Source organism: Phalaenopsis equestris, unplaced genomic scaffold (genome assembly GCF_001263595.1).
Source record: "Phalaenopsis equestris unplaced genomic scaffold, ASM126359v1 Scaffold000851, whole genome shotgun sequence".
Lineage (NCBI taxonomy): Eukaryota > Viridiplantae > Streptophyta > Magnoliopsida > Asparagales > Orchidaceae > Phalaenopsis > Phalaenopsis equestris.
Window position 1 is genome coordinate 187922 of NW_018165291.1, and position 15973 is coordinate 203894.

Here is a 15973-nt window from a genome sequence, read left to right on the forward strand (position 1 = left end):
ACACACACACACACGCTCATACCTCACACACACTTGAACCTCTTGTGGGTACAACTGTTGTCAATTTTTCTACTGCAACACTACCACCTCATCCAAATGAGCAACAATCCTCGGATGAGGAATGACAGGTCTACACTTCCAGGAGGAAGAAAGAATGAAGATCTACTTGAACTAAGGAATCCAACGGATGATACTTTAGTTAGTTACTTTGGCCAATGGTACGCACCTAACCAATTTATTAGTTGGTTCCCTTCCGAATACTAGAAGCAGAGGCAGAACTAAATTGGGTCGTCCCGATTAATCTTATATGTACCATCTATTTTCTGGTTTTTACTTTTCTTTTGTGTGTGTGTTGTATCGTGTGGGTTGGGTGTCTATTTTAACATCACTCATACAACCTATCTGTAAAATTTTCTCTTTAATATATTTACCCTCGGGCTTTTTTTAAATATATATATATATAGACGAAACCTTCGGTGATGAATTGTCGTAAAAACAGCCTCCAATGACGCTCGCTCGTGCTCGTCAATCTCCTCTGCGATCGCCGTCTCATCCTTCACGCCCAGCGACGCAAGGCTTCAGTTTCGTCGTCGTCTCCTCCTTCGCGCCCAACGACACAAGGCTTCGGCTTCGTCGTCGTCTCCTCCTTCACGCTGCTTCGCGCCCAACGACAAAACTGCGGCGTCTTCGAGCTTCTGCGGTTTCGTCGTTTCTTCCGCGCCATTTCTGTGGTTCGTGTCTTCTACCTCGTCTAGCTGTGGTTTGCTGAGATTGTCATTGCGGTTTCGACATCTGCGATTCTTCTTCTGCGTAGCTTCGCCCTGGCTCGTTTTTTTTTGCTCTCAACCCGACTTGCAGGGTTTTTCTTTGCTGTGATGGAGTTTCCTCCTTCGGTTAAGCTCGGTAAAACCTCTTTTGCCCACATTGTGGGTAATCCTCAGGAGGAAACGGCGGTTGTTTTCCCCTCAAGTTATAAGGAGAATCGTAATGGTACAGGTGACTGCCCCTTTATTAAGAATGCAAGCAGGAAGAGTGGGAAGGCAGCACTATTTTCTCTGAGTCAGAAATTTCAACATTGACTGACAAATTCAAATTTGCTCTTATTGAGAAATTTCAGTGGGGACACCCAGCTATGGAAGTTATCAGGAAAAGTTTTGATGGCCTCAAATTAGCAAGAAAGTGGAAAGTGAGGCTCATGGATGGGAGACATATTTTCATTCAGTTAATCGTGCCTGAAGACTACATTCGTATTTTATCCAAAAAATATCTTAACATTATTGGTAAACCAATGAAGCTACTCAAGTGGTCTCCTAATTTTGAACCTCCTACTGTACCGGTATGGTTTAGTCTACCTGGTTTCAAGCTGCATTTTTTTTGCAACATCAAGTTCTCTACTCTATTGGTGTCATACTTGGGACCCTTTGAAGCTAGATCTACCGACTTTCAACCTTACCAGACCTTCTGTGGTCATAATACTTGTGGAAAAAGATATTACTTTGTCTGATATTACTGAAGTCTGGTTGGGCACAATGTATAATGGATATTGGCAAACAAAATCGTTATGGAGCATAGACCCTCTTATTGTTCTCATTGTAAGATGTTTGGGCATACTCTTGATAAATGTCATAAGCTTCACCCTAATTTGAAATCTAAAGATCCAGTGAATAAGGATGGTTCTAAGGATATATCTGTACCACCTGAAAAGAAAACTACCACAGGACAGATTTTGGTGTCTGATTCTATTGCCCCTGTCGTTACTGTTACTGTGAGTGATGTGATGCTGACAACTTCAAACCCCATAGAAAACAATATTGATGGACTATTACCTACAAATGATAGTGTTCAGACTGATAATCAGGAGAGCCTCGTAGCTCCACTTCTTCCGGAAGTATCTGATGTAGAGGCAACTCATACTTAACATATACTAAAACCTATTGTGGGCACTACGGTTGGTATTCCTTCTGTTTCAGCTCTACCACCCATCAGACTGATTCTTAGGATGAGGAATGGCAGGTCTATTCCAGGAGGAAGAAGAAGAATGGAGATCAACTCCAACTCGGGAACATATTGGATGATACATTGGTTACTACTGGCAATGGCAATCATCAACTTATTAGTTTGCTCCTCCCTAAAACTAGAGGCAGAGGCAAGACTAAATTGGGCCGCTCTCTAGCCACCTGATACTATATATTTCGGCACTGTTAGGCTTTTTATTTTAGTATCTAATGTATTTTTTGTTTTTTCTAGTTTTGAAACTTTTCGTGATTTTTTGTGTGGACAAGGTGTCATGCTTGGACCTTCCCACACATTGTATCTGTATCTTTTTTTTTCTATTTTATATATTAGCCTTTTTCGGTCTTTCAATATAATATATATATATATATATAAATACACGCATCAATTCTATCTTTAAACGGAGGATGATCAAACTAGACAGGTGTGACTTACAACCCTGTCCTTTAGACAGAGAGGCACAATTGCTTTATTTTAAAAGAAATGAGATTAATCAGAAAGATAACTTTATTCAAACCTAAGTGACATTCTTAAGTTATTCATCAGAGCATTTACAACTTCAACTGGAGTCCATGCGAGTTTTTTAAACTTGATTTTAAATTAGCCCACGTAGCATTTTGTGATCGCGTATTAAAATTTTAATTTATGGATTGGAGCACATGCGAGCGGATGCTTTTGAAACCGAGCACACATTTCAAGTCATCTAAATCTCTCTTAATCATATGAAATATTCATTGCTCATATGCATGCACGTTATACTTGACATATCACTCTGATGCAGTTATATGATATTTATGCAATTTTATAGTGGCATTTAGCATATCTAGGTATTTTAATTGCATATTTTCTGAAAATGCTCGAACATATCTTAATGACGTGCATTAAAATTGGGAATATGACTTAAAATATTAAAGCGAGATTGAAAATCATTGAAATTTTACTGATTATTCTTTTATCCCATTAAAATGGAGGCACATAGATTAAAAAATGCTTGCATGATCACTTGAAAAGATCGCAATACAATTGTATGAATCTCAAGATGTCGCCCCTATACTGGATATTGACTTATATCTCATGAAATCCTTTAGAGTTTTGAAAGCTTATGTGTTAATTTTATATTACAGGCATGCACAAAATCATATTGACTTCTTCAAACGATCCTTATTTGGCTGCTTGCAAGTTAAAATTGTAGATTCTATAGCTTCTAATTTTAAAATCCCCTAATTTAAATTTTTTTATCCCCTAAGAGCCAAAATTTGAATTTTAAAAGCCAAAATTCAAATTAATTTTAAGCTCTAACAGCCAAAATTTCAAAGCCCAAATTTAAAAAATTTTAAAATTCAAATGATTCATATTTTTTTAATTTTTTTAAAGTTCAAAAAATCTAAAAATTTTAAGTTATTTGTACGTCCAAGTCACCTAAAAATTTGGCAGCTTCCCAAGATCAACCTCGACTACGGGGGCACGAAAGAATGTCCGTCTTTCCACTTTTCATAAAATACTCATTGGTCAGTGTTGTGAGACACTACAGCCAGAAAGAAAAAATAAAGTGTTTAACCCATGGTCTTAAGAGCCGTTAAAGGCCTTTAATGTACCTGTAGAAAGAAAAAATCACACAAGCATTTCCCTGAATAGATACTTTATTTTTCTTGAATGGTATTTAATTTCAGGACAGGTACTCGCAACTCCTAGGATAGGTATTTTAAATCTCTTGAACTTTCTAAAAATTTTTCAAATGAGTCCGCAATTTTCCTGAATGGTACTGTTGACCTCATTTTTGGTCAACTCTCTCTTAACTCATCCAATTTCATCTAAACCTAGGGCCTCTTCCTAGTGCGATTAAGTGGCTAGATTAAGCTCAAGTCAATTGAGACTTGGGCTTCACTTAAGCTAAAGATTGAAATTAACTGAAATTAAATAGAAATATAATTTTCACTTCAAACAAAATTAACTAATTAAAATGAAAAACTAATTCAATCGACTTAAGTTGAAAACCTAAATTTGAACCCAAAATTCATCTTAGTTCAAGTAGACCCCTAAGTTATCATTTTCTCCAGAAATCATCATAATGCTTGAAATTTTATTTTGTAAGCTACATCATGATCATTATTATGGATGAAAAGGCAAGTAACAAACTTGACAGCGACCAAACATCATTTTTATGTGAAATTTTGCAATTCAAGTTTTCATATATGAAATTTTAAATTTTTTCATCAGAGCATCATTTCGCAAAATGAATTTTGCGAGTAAATCTAGAACGTCGAAATCTTTCAAATTAGTCTACTTGTGTTCAAATTGGACTTCATGTGGAGGGAGCATTAGAATCACAATAATTTGGATGATCATAATAATAATAATAATAATAATAATAATAATAATAATAATAATAATAATAATAATAATATTAAAATTAAATTTAAAATTGAATATAGAATCAAAATCAAACTTAAACTAAGAGAAATTTAAATGAAAATATTAATTTGAATCAATTAAATGACCAAGTCTTTAAGAAAAATTTACATATTTATTACCTAATTATCATACACTCAAATATTTAATTATCTAAATAAATTACATATGAGCCACCTTTCTTCATGCATGAAAAATATTTTTTTAATATATTAGATATATGAGTGCACAAGATTAAATGTAATGCATCTAAATTTCCTTCATATTAAAATTCAAACATTTTCTATTAAAATTCAAACATTTTCTTTTTTTCCCTCTTTCATTTTATCTCTCTCTTTCACTTTTCTCTTTCTCTTGCCCTCTTTCTTTCCCTTCCTTTCTACTTCTCATGTGAGTCAAAGTTGACTTCTCTCCCATGTGAGTCAAGCCAAGTTCACACGCTCATTTCGCACATGGGTCGAACCCACCTGATTCTCTCCTTCATTTCATCACATGGTCAAATCTCCCCCCACTAAGCCTCATGCCACCTCTCCTCTCCCTCCACTCCTCTAACCGAAACCACCCCATCATTTCCTTTACATTACCTCCACTTCCTTCATAACATTTCAAATTAACCCACTTCCTTCACAACATCTCCTATAACATCCACTTCCCCCACAACTTTTGAATTCCCCACTTCTCTTGGTCGAACCCACTACACTCCTACCTATTCATTCCTCTCTTCTCGGCCTAACCGAGCCAACACTCTTCTCCTCCATCTAAAATCGAGCACCTCTCTCTCTTGCTCTCTTCTACCCCAAAACTGAGAACTCTCTCCCCCTTGCTTTCTTCTACCGCCAAAATCGAGCCCCTCTCTCCCACTTGCTCGCTTCTACCCCCAAAACCGAGAACTATCTCTTTTCTCTGTTCTACCCCCAAAACTGAGAACTATCTCCTTCTTTCTCTCTTCTAACCCCAAAACCGAGCCGCTCTCTCCCTCTTACTCTCTTCTACTTCTCCAAATTGTGAGCCTGTTAGCATCATTTTTTTATGTCAAAAGTGTGAAATGTCTACTAGAATGCTACGAGACCATATTTTATTCATATGTAGTTTCCCGAAGCTTAAGACATCCACTGAGACTCTTCTGCTTAGGAAGTGCCCGGAAGTGGTTGACCTTAGTTGGCATCAATTATTGATATTACACATATGGAGAGTTCTATTGAATGATATGGGACCATATTCCATTCATATGTAGCCTCCCATAATTCAAGGGATACATAAAACACTTCAGCGGACACTACGAGCACGAAACAAGGTTTGACTTGGCGCAGCCGTGCCCGAAAGAAAGTGGTTACCCTTGGTTGACATTAATTTTTGATACGTCACGTGTTTCATGTCTATTTTAATATTTGAAGATTCATATTTCATTCAAAAATAACCTTCAATGATCCACGATATACATAAAACCCTTCCCCGGATATTTCTCACAAAAATTGGGGTCTACAAGGGTTAGACGACGCCAACTTCTACCTAATTTCAGTTTTTGGGGTCATTTGGTCTATTTATTTATGAAAAATCTCTTGTATTTTTTCTATGGAAAGAAAATGGTACCATGGAAAGTTCTTTAGCCCCCACCAAAAAAAAGTTGTCAATCACATACATCCTTGTGGACTTTCCACATATGCAAAAGGATGGGTTGAACATAGAAAAGCATTTTGGCTCAGTTCTTCTTTGAATTTTCGACCATTTGAACTTGAGGGGGACTGAAATGAAAGGAGGACAGGAGAAAAATTTAGAGAGAGCTTAGAGAGAAGTTTTAGAGAGCTTCTGGAAGAGAAAAGGAGAAGAAAAAAAGCTTCGTTCTCATCTTACTCCTCCCCTTCTTTATTTTCTTCCTTTTTTCTCTCATCTTTCTCCTCTTTCTCCTCATCATCTTCTTCTTCTTCCACTTCATATTTCCTTGAGGTGAGAGTAAGAGAGCTTGTTGGAGCTTCTTTGAAGGAGGAGAGCCATCCTCCTCCTTGCACAAGAAAATATTGTACAAGATAATGCTTCGACAAACTCACGGTGGTTAGATTTCTCTAAAAACTTGGTTTCCTTCTTTTTCTTAGAAAACCCCTTTAGGTTGATGTTAGAGTTATGGGATAAGTTGGTGTTAGATAAAACCTCTAGGTTAGGTGGCTTTTTCTCTTGTTTTCCTAAGATCCATGAGTTTTCTCCCAAAACCCTAGCCTTAAACTTTTTTTAAGACAGTGTTGTACTAACATTGTCATTTGATTTTAGCGGCCTCACTTGGATGGACATTTGAAACCGATATATTTAGAGAACGAAGAAATCCTTTTGAACTTCGTTCCAAAGATCATGAAGATTTCTCTTCATGAGAAATCTTCACTCCTTGCCAAGCAAACGGAGGAGGGCATTTTACTGTCTACACCTCTCCATCTTTGAACCTAGAACCTATGTGGGATTGCTTAGGAAAAAGTTTCATTTGCAATAAAGCGAAATTAGGTTCATTTTGATGTGTTCATTTAAATTTTCATGTGCATATGATGTGTGAAATATAGCACATAGCATTTTTAAAATATTGCATGAACAATATATATTTTCTCATTGCTTTGATTTGACATCAAAATGCATGTGAAATTATATTTAATGTTGTGCTTATTACTTTAAAATTCATCATGAATGAAAAATGCATTTGGACGAATGCTTATCATGTTAAATTCAGGTATAAAAATCCTTTTTTTTTTTTTTTTGCATGTTGCTTGCCTCTTTGAGATTTTGGCCATGTATGAAAAAGTTGCATCTCTTTTGGAATGTTCAAGGGCTAGTTTTGTGCTAGCAAAGTGTTGTGTCATTTCACACAACACTTTGATATATTTAAGTATTTACATTTTTTTATATTAGTTTATGTATGCATGTCATAAGAACAAGCATTTTTGGTTATCACTTGGGTAAGGTATAATCTCTCTCTAGATGCTATGCTTAGTGCAGCCAAAAGTGAAATCCATTGCATGTGAATTATGTTGCTTGGATGCAAATCATATGATTGTTGCATCATACACAATAGCATTTACACATTGAAGCTTCTTTGTCATGAGCATATGTTTGTCATATGCACATGATGAATGTTTGCCTAACATATGTTGAGATGGTTAGCTCATCTAGCATTATAGTCCATCTCATATATCATTCAGTGAGTCATGCTACCTAGCATATGACCCTGTCACGGTACTTTTTCTATGTATGTACATTCACGTTACTTAGTGTGAATGTGCAATGCATAAACATTTGCTTGCATCTCATGTGTGGTTGCTTACCTCGTACGACAATATTGAGCAGGCAAGTCGTATGTGTTTATACACATGATTTTGGTATAAATGCCCACCTAACATTGCACTTATGCCCAAACCATTGTTTGGTGTTTGATAGTGTTCGATAGAGCATTCACATCATCTCAAACCATTTTGAATTTCACCCATGTTTGCTCGCACCTCGCTTGAGCAACCGTGGTATGCTAAATCACTTTGTATTTTTACATAACCATTACCTAGTCTGTCTGATGGCAAACCATCTGTTAGATGTGTGACCCGATATTAGTCGTAATGCCTTAATGAGCATTACCTACAAGTATGTCTTAGTGAAAAATGTGAATTATCACATTACTATTAACACATGTATGATTGTGCTAAGGTTCCAAGAGGTCTAACATGTCCCACATAGACTTTACTTTCTTTAGGAATTATTTTAAAAACAATTAAAATATATATTATTATTAATATGAAACTAAATCATCCATAATTTAGAGCATATATGAGGTCAATTTTTGAAATGTTTTTTTTTTTTTTTTTTACTTAAAATCATTATTTTAGTGGCATGTATTAGAATTATTGAACCTTGAGGAGGGGGTCAGTGTCGATGACTCCTTCAAAGTCATACACAAGCCTTAGCCACACATTTGCACACACAGATGTATGTTTTAGGACACCTTGTTTTAGATGTTTCTTAGAATGGGTAGGGTGCAGTTAAAATTTTCATGTTTGGCTATTGTTGATGATTTGCATGTAGTCGTGCATTTTACATGTTTACTAAATGTGAAATATGTCCGCTAGTATGTTGAGTGTGATCTTTTTCACGGAGTCATGTCCAATTTGGAGGAGCATCCTGATTTAAAGCTAATATATTTCTTTCAGGCGTTGTTTAGCTCTCCTCCAGCAGGACATGATTTGTTATGTGTTGCATGTAAATAACCCTTGCTAACATTTTTTTTTTACTTTTACATGTATTTCATTTGAAGGTCCTTAGATTGAGCCTGTATCAAAAATAAGGTAAACGAATCGGTTTTAAGGCGCGAGATTTTCATAAGCGTGTTACAAGTATCAGGAGCTGCATATTTGTGACTCGTACCTTAATTCCGAGTTGATATTATCATATAAACAATAGGATCAGGTATATATATGCGGAGCATGCCTGCAAGTTTATCTTTCTTAGATATATTGTCGACCCAGCAGCACCAAAACTTTGTTATTTATTTTATTGGCATGTTTATTTTTGCTTTTTGCCATAAGTGTTGATATTCTCTCCTTATGATTATAATTAGTTTGGGCTCATCGTATATAAAATTTAGGCTCTTTAAGAATATAAATACTTCTTTGTATAAAATCCTAAAAATAAAATATTGAGCTAAATAAAATTTAGAATTAAAATTTATATGATTTTGAAATGAGCACTTTACTTCTCGTTTTTACTTTCTTGCATGGTCTTTAGTCTGGTTTTAAAACGGCTTTGCATTTCATGAATATATCTCAAGTCATAATAATAGGGTCTTCACATTTAAGAATCCTTATATAGATAATTGTATCATATTTGTATCTTCCGAGAGTACTCGTGCTTCTCCAAACTGAGTGGTCAAGCATAAAATTTCTACGCTTAAATGGTTGTCTAGAACAGCTAAAATGTTAGAGGCTCACTCGACCCAGACATGGTGTAAATCTATTGTGCAATTATTTGGCTTTGTAGTCGAACCATTCTTTTCTAATTCACTCCAGAGGTATTTTGTCACTTTCTTGGCAGAAATAAGTCCTTATATGAATTCTACCTAAATAGGGTCATAGGAAATTAGAAGTTTCCTTCTCTTGACTTCAGGGCTACCGAAATTTTTTTGACGATGCAACCCATGGGTCGCTGACCAGAGATCTTCAGTTGGGTTAGGTAAACTACCTCCATGACTAGGTAAACATAGTCTTAATAGCTTGGAATGAAGGATCCATGGAATCTTGACCTGGCTATCTCTACCAACTTAGTATTCTTGATATATTTATTGGTATAACCCCTTAAAGCCTAATCTATTCCTTTGCCACATCGTTGCATTTATTTTGTATGTCTTATTTATCGATAGGCTGCCGCCCATAGTGGATATGATGATTCACCATCTACCATATGGCCTAGTATAGCTTTAAAAGCATTGGGATATTCCTATTATAGATGATAAATTCCTTGATATAACCATTTACTAGTTATCAAAAAAATGTAAGCAAAGCTTCTTTAATTAGAGTATTCTTATATATCCCCCAAGATGTAATTAATCAAAGAGACGTTCTTTAAGAGTTACTCTTGACCACTAACAAAATATAATTTTGGTTCTCTCATTATGTGGGTTGCAATTATAGGGTTTTCCTCATGAATATGTTTTCAAGGTGATTCGACAGATTTTGTTTTGGTCATACACTCTTGGTCTATCACACGAACATTATCTCATAAAAGTTCTCTACTTTATTTTTAATTTATATGTCTAGTTTCATCGTATTTTCTCCTTTTCTAATTTATATTCTTCTTTGAATCATTTTGATGGTCAAAAAAAAGTTTTAGAAGAGAGAATCAAATGGCGATAATAAACAAGCTGACGACTCCGAGTTCAAAAAAATGCATAAAAAGATCCTCTTTTCCCTCTCCCTCATCATCCAAACCGAGAACCTCTCTCCATAACCATTCTCCTCTCAATCCAAACCATTAGCCACTCTCCCTCTTCTCCATTTTTCCATAAAACCGAGTCTTCCCATACTTCTCCATCCAACATAGAAGACTACCACTCCTTTCCCTTTCATTTCCCTTGGATGAAACCCTCCCATTCACCTTCTGGGTTGTTTCATGCAAGCAAGGTATATACTCATCTCCTTTCATTTAATTTTTTATATCAAGCATGTTAATCATTTGATATCCATGAATTTGCATGTCAAAAAAAAAATTCACACACATGCCACATTGTTTTCATATTTATGTTTATATAGTTTACATAATCACCGTGTTTATGTGTAATGTACTAATGTTTATATGTTTTCATGTGTCATATACTTGCAAGCTTAGGTAGTTTGTATAATCTCCATGTTTGTGTGTACGTTTACATGTTTTCATGCGATATATATTTGCATGCTTAGATAGTTTAAATAATAATCATGTTTAAGTGTACGTTTATATGCTTTCATGTGTTATATACTTGCATGCTTAGGTAGTTTACATACTCCTACGTCTATGTATGTGTTTATATGTTTTTGAGTATTATATACTTGCATGCTTAAGTAACTTACATGTCTCCATGCTCAAATTCCAACCTAATGCGTAACACAGTTTGCATGTCTTCATGTTTATATATCCTGTTTACTTTACAGGTTCCAAGTTAATGTGTAACATAGTTTATATGTTTCCATGTTTATAAAACATGTGTGTACTTTTCATCTTCTAAGTTAACGTAGCACACGTGGAAGTTATGTTAATTTGTATATTTATATGTAGGATATGTTAATTTGTATGCTTATGTGTTAAGATATGTTAATTTGCATGCTTATGTGTGTATCTTAAGATATGTTAATTTGCATGCTGTAGGATATGTTAATTTGTATGCTTATGTGTTAAGATATGTTAATTTGCATGCTTATGTGTGTATCTTATACATGCATCTGTGTGTAAGTTATAATTTATATATTTATGTGTTAAGATATGTTAATTTGTATGCTTATCGTGTAAGTTATGATTTGCATGCTTATGTGTTAAAATCTGTTAATTTGCATGCTTGTGTGTAGGTTATGATTTGCATGCTTAGCTGATAAGTTATGATGATTTGCATGTTTATGTGTTAGGTTATGTTAATTTGCAAGCTCATATTAAGTTGTGTTAATTTCAAAGCATAAGTTAGATAAATTTAAATATGCTCAAAAATTCCAAAACTATTTTTTTATGTAAGTTATGTAAAGTTAAATGTGCTCAAATGTTCCAAAACTATTTTTATGTAAATTGTGTAAATTTAAATATGCTCAAAATCTCGAGGTAACCTTAAAAATAATCAAATTTCAAAAACCATTTTCTTAAAAATTAAGGTTAAGTAGACTCAAATTTTAAATTATTTTATATATAAGTTCAAAAATTACTCAAATTCAAATAATTTTCAAATCCTTTAAAGCTTACAATTTTCAAATTCTTTAAAAACTTACAATTTTCAAATAACAAGAAACTTACCATTTTTTTTAAGTCAATCAATTTTCAAACTATTTATAACTTACATTTTTTAATTTTTGAGCCACTTGATTTTCAACTTACCACTTAAAACTTATAATTTTCAAATCTTTTTGCCACTTAAGCTTTCAACTTGCAAAACACTTAAATTTTTTTAAATCACTTAAAGCTTTAACTTGCAAAATTTTCATTCATTTAAAACGTAAACTTTCAAATCAATTAAATTTTCAAATAATTTAAATTTACAATTTCCAAATCACTTGAGCTTTACAAATTTTCAAGTAAGTTTCATGATAATCATTTAAACTTATAATTTTCAAGGTCAATTTTCATAAACTTAAAATTTTTAAGTAATTCTCATACAAATTTCCATAGTCTTAAAATTTTCACATATATTATCATGCAAATTTTTATAACCTTACAATTTTCACACCTTCATATAATTTTCATGCAATTCAATTGCTTAGTAAGTAAATATAAGTATATGTAGAAGTCATGCAATTTTTATATGTTTACATGTTTGGCATTTAAATGTGCAGGTTTACATTCAAAACATGTAATTGATATACTGAACACATAAAAATGCAAATCTAAATATTCATATAAGCTCAAAAACATTTCATGTAAATTTTTATAGATTAGCATATTTAACACTTAATACATACCATATAATTTATTTATAAGCATAATATTCAAACTTTAATTTCAAATAGCATTGTGTGATAAACATATTTTTATAAAAACCACTTTACATGCATGTGAACAACTAAAGTTAAATTTTAATATCTTGATATGAAAATTAAAATCTAAAATATTATTTCAAATAAATATTTTTCATGAAAATCTAAATTTTAAATGTTTTTATTTTCGGATGAGAAAAATTAAATTTTAAATTATATAAACAATGTTTTGTGGTTAGAAATTAAATCTCAAATATTTTTTTGGATGATAATTGAATACTTTAATATGAAATATTAAAAAGTAAGCATATAAATAAAGAAAAATAAATAAAATTTAGATGTTAAATACGGAAGTATATGATAATTAAGTGGCATATACGTGAATATCTTTAATATGCACATAAACCTCGGATTTTCTAGAAAATGTAAGATAACAAGAATTCAACAAAGAATAGTAAACCAAAACCTGACGTCGGACTTTGATAGAAAAATCAAATGCAAAACATCAATAAAGATTAGAAAACAAAGAAATTTTAGAACAACTAATTCTTTTATTGACCGACAAATTAGGGAACCTAACCAAATCAGAATTAAAATATCAAACCCTAAGAAAACAAATTAAAATCCGTCAACTTAAATAACTAAAACTACAGTAAGATATATCAACCGTAAACCTTTAGTTAACACATAAATAAAACACAGGTTCATACACTCTCCTAGAATAGTCTAGTCTATAAGTTTGGATTAGATTACTAAGTACCCCTAGCTAGTTGCTAAGAACTGACAGATAAAATCCCAAAGCTTATAAATTCCTTAGATTGTGTAGGTGTCTTAGGATAAAGCAACACACAGTTACTTACAAAGGCAGCACTAACCACCTAATGATCAAGTAGGACTACACTTGTCATCGTCATGTCAATAGTCAAGACTTCTGACATGCTAGGGTACTTAGTTATTCGAAAATGTTTTTTGGTTATCAATAAGGGTGATTAAACATAAGGGCTTGCGCCTTACGAAACTCGAACACCAAATCTTAAAATTCTCATAAAATGAGATGAAGTTCCTGGGTTGTGTCTTATCTACAATCTAATATTTCTTCAGAAAATTTGACCAGTAACTGAAGAAAACACTCTCATTCATATTTTTTGAGTGGTCTGGCACAAATTTTGAGACTGGGTATTGAGGGGCCGGAAGATCCCATCGTACATGTCAATGAAGCTTTCAAGATGTTCTTCTATGATAGAATAATATAAAAATATCTAGAAAACCAAAAACGTGTTTCTTTACTTAGGATGAAGATCAAAATAAGTTTTACTACATGGTAATTCTCCTGTCAGCTTGATGATCAAGCACTGCATGCCTAAAATAATAAAGCAGAGGTAATTACACAGGCCAACCTCATACAACAGTTGCTTAATAACATGCCCTCTTTTCTTAACATTTTTTAATGCAAAAGTTAAATGACTTTGTAACTAAAACATTAGATGTATGAGGGAAACTTCTAGCCTAGCCAACCCTCCATTGCAAATAATCGTGAAAGAAGAACAGTTCAACTAAAATGGAGCATGATGTAATAAATGAAATATTGAAACAACGTTTGGTTTTTCTAGCAGAGGTTAACTCCAAAAAGATGTGTGCGTACTACAAGCAAAGCTCACCAAAGAATGTGGTCTTCCCCTTCAGAGAAGTCATGTTTCTCATCATCTGGTTCCACAATCTCTTCTTCGCTATCACTACATATGAGTGTCTCGTTCCCATAGGGATCATAATATATCTGCCTCCTTCCAAGAACACTCTGATCCTCTGCCATTCTTTGGTTCCTGTGTTGTGTCAGCCAAACATTTACCAGACAAATAGCCAAAATATATAAATATGAGTGACAGAAGAAACATTTATATCAAGATATCCCAATATGTTTGGATGGAAATAAATAATCAACGATAGAAATCAGATGCTTAAAAGTAGAAGACATTAAAACAAAATTAAAAATAGGCAAACGCTCAAAACTAGTCATTGGTGGTGTTTCTGTTGCTATTAAGATGTCCTATACTTTGAATATTTAGTTTCTAGCTTTATTTATCTATCTGGTATCTTCCCATTCTGATACAAAATGTGTGATAATATCCTGATAAAATCCTTTTTCATGATATAGGATAGTAGAAATGCATTGTAACAATACTGATGAACAAAATAAAATACAATAAAAAAAAAACTGATTGTGAGGTATGTAAAGTCTGCTCTCATTAAAAACGTAATTCAAGATCTCACTTTACAGTTGAAAAAGTTATGAAGATGTAACTCGCAAATAAATTAAAATTATGCTGCAAGATTTGCAAAGATAAAAGACAAAAATAAACCAAAAAAGTACATAACCTACAATAGTAACTGATTCCCAGGGAAAATTTATGATATGATGCTAAAATTTAGACATCCAGGATCGAGATAAAAAAACCAGCGAAAGCTAACCTAGTCAGGAAAATCCAAGTAGTATAGGGCGGTATCTTCTCTACAAAGGGAAGCTTGTTGAGGCGAACCACGAATTCTCGGACTCCAAGGGCACCGGCATCTCTTGCTTCTCCTTAGCCAATTCGAAGAGATGGGAAGTGTATACCTCCAGATTCTTCCTATTCTTCAGTATCTTTTCCTATTATTTTTCAGAATAAAGTCACACTCAATTCCGAGGGTTCAGGGAATTTGTCCAAAAAAGATAAGAAAGGAGAGATTACTCGAACTGCAATTAATCGCGAAGCTTGAACTTGCTTCTTAAGATGGGAAAGCTTCCATGAGATGCTGGCAACGTATTCTTTCTCCTGCTGTCCGTGAGAATAAAAAAGAAAAGTGGGAGAGATTGAGAAAGGTTTAAAACGAGTATCGTTCATCTGGTATAGAATTATGAAGAGAGATTCAAATTTGCACCTTGGATCGGCTCGAAGAAGAATCGCTTGTTCTGGAGGAGGTAACCATGGGTGCAGCTGAAGGGAGGGACTCCCAAGTTCTCTATGAGATAGAGGAGCCCGTGCCCTTTTTCACCTATGGCGAAATTTCAATTTTCCCTTTTCCTTGCAAAGTCACATCCAATTTAAATTTAATTTGAATAAAATTTATCAATATCAAGCATTCAATTTTCATAAATTTGGAGATATTCAATTTTGAAATTTATTTCAAATATTACAATAGTAAAAGTTAAAAGAAATATGCATAATAGTTATTTACTAAGGAAAATATATCAAAAAAATAATATATGCATCTACTCATTACAAATGGAGTCAAAAATCTCATTGAACACTAATGTAATTTTTTTAACTATAGGAACTCCTTCACTTGTATGCACAGCACATTCTCCATATTCAACGATCACACAGTGCATGTGTATGGGTCATAGCAAA

General features: G+C 33.5%; 1 protein-coding gene across 1 annotated transcript in view; it reads right to left on the reverse strand.

Annotated features, from left to right (window-relative positions):
• LOC110031838 (histone-lysine N-methyltransferase EZ3-like) overlaps positions 1-15616 on the reverse strand; it is a 57719-nt gene extending 42103 nt beyond the window's left edge. The window contains 5 exon segments of the mRNA XM_020735252.1: positions 14246-14407; positions 15054-15168; positions 15171-15231; positions 15314-15400; positions 15504-15616. Coding sequence (XP_020590911.1) covers positions 14246-14407; positions 15054-15168; positions 15171-15231; positions 15314-15400; positions 15504-15551 — 473 coding nt within the window. The 5' untranslated portion in view covers positions 15552-15616.
• Positions 15617-15973: the final 357 nt, after the last annotated feature.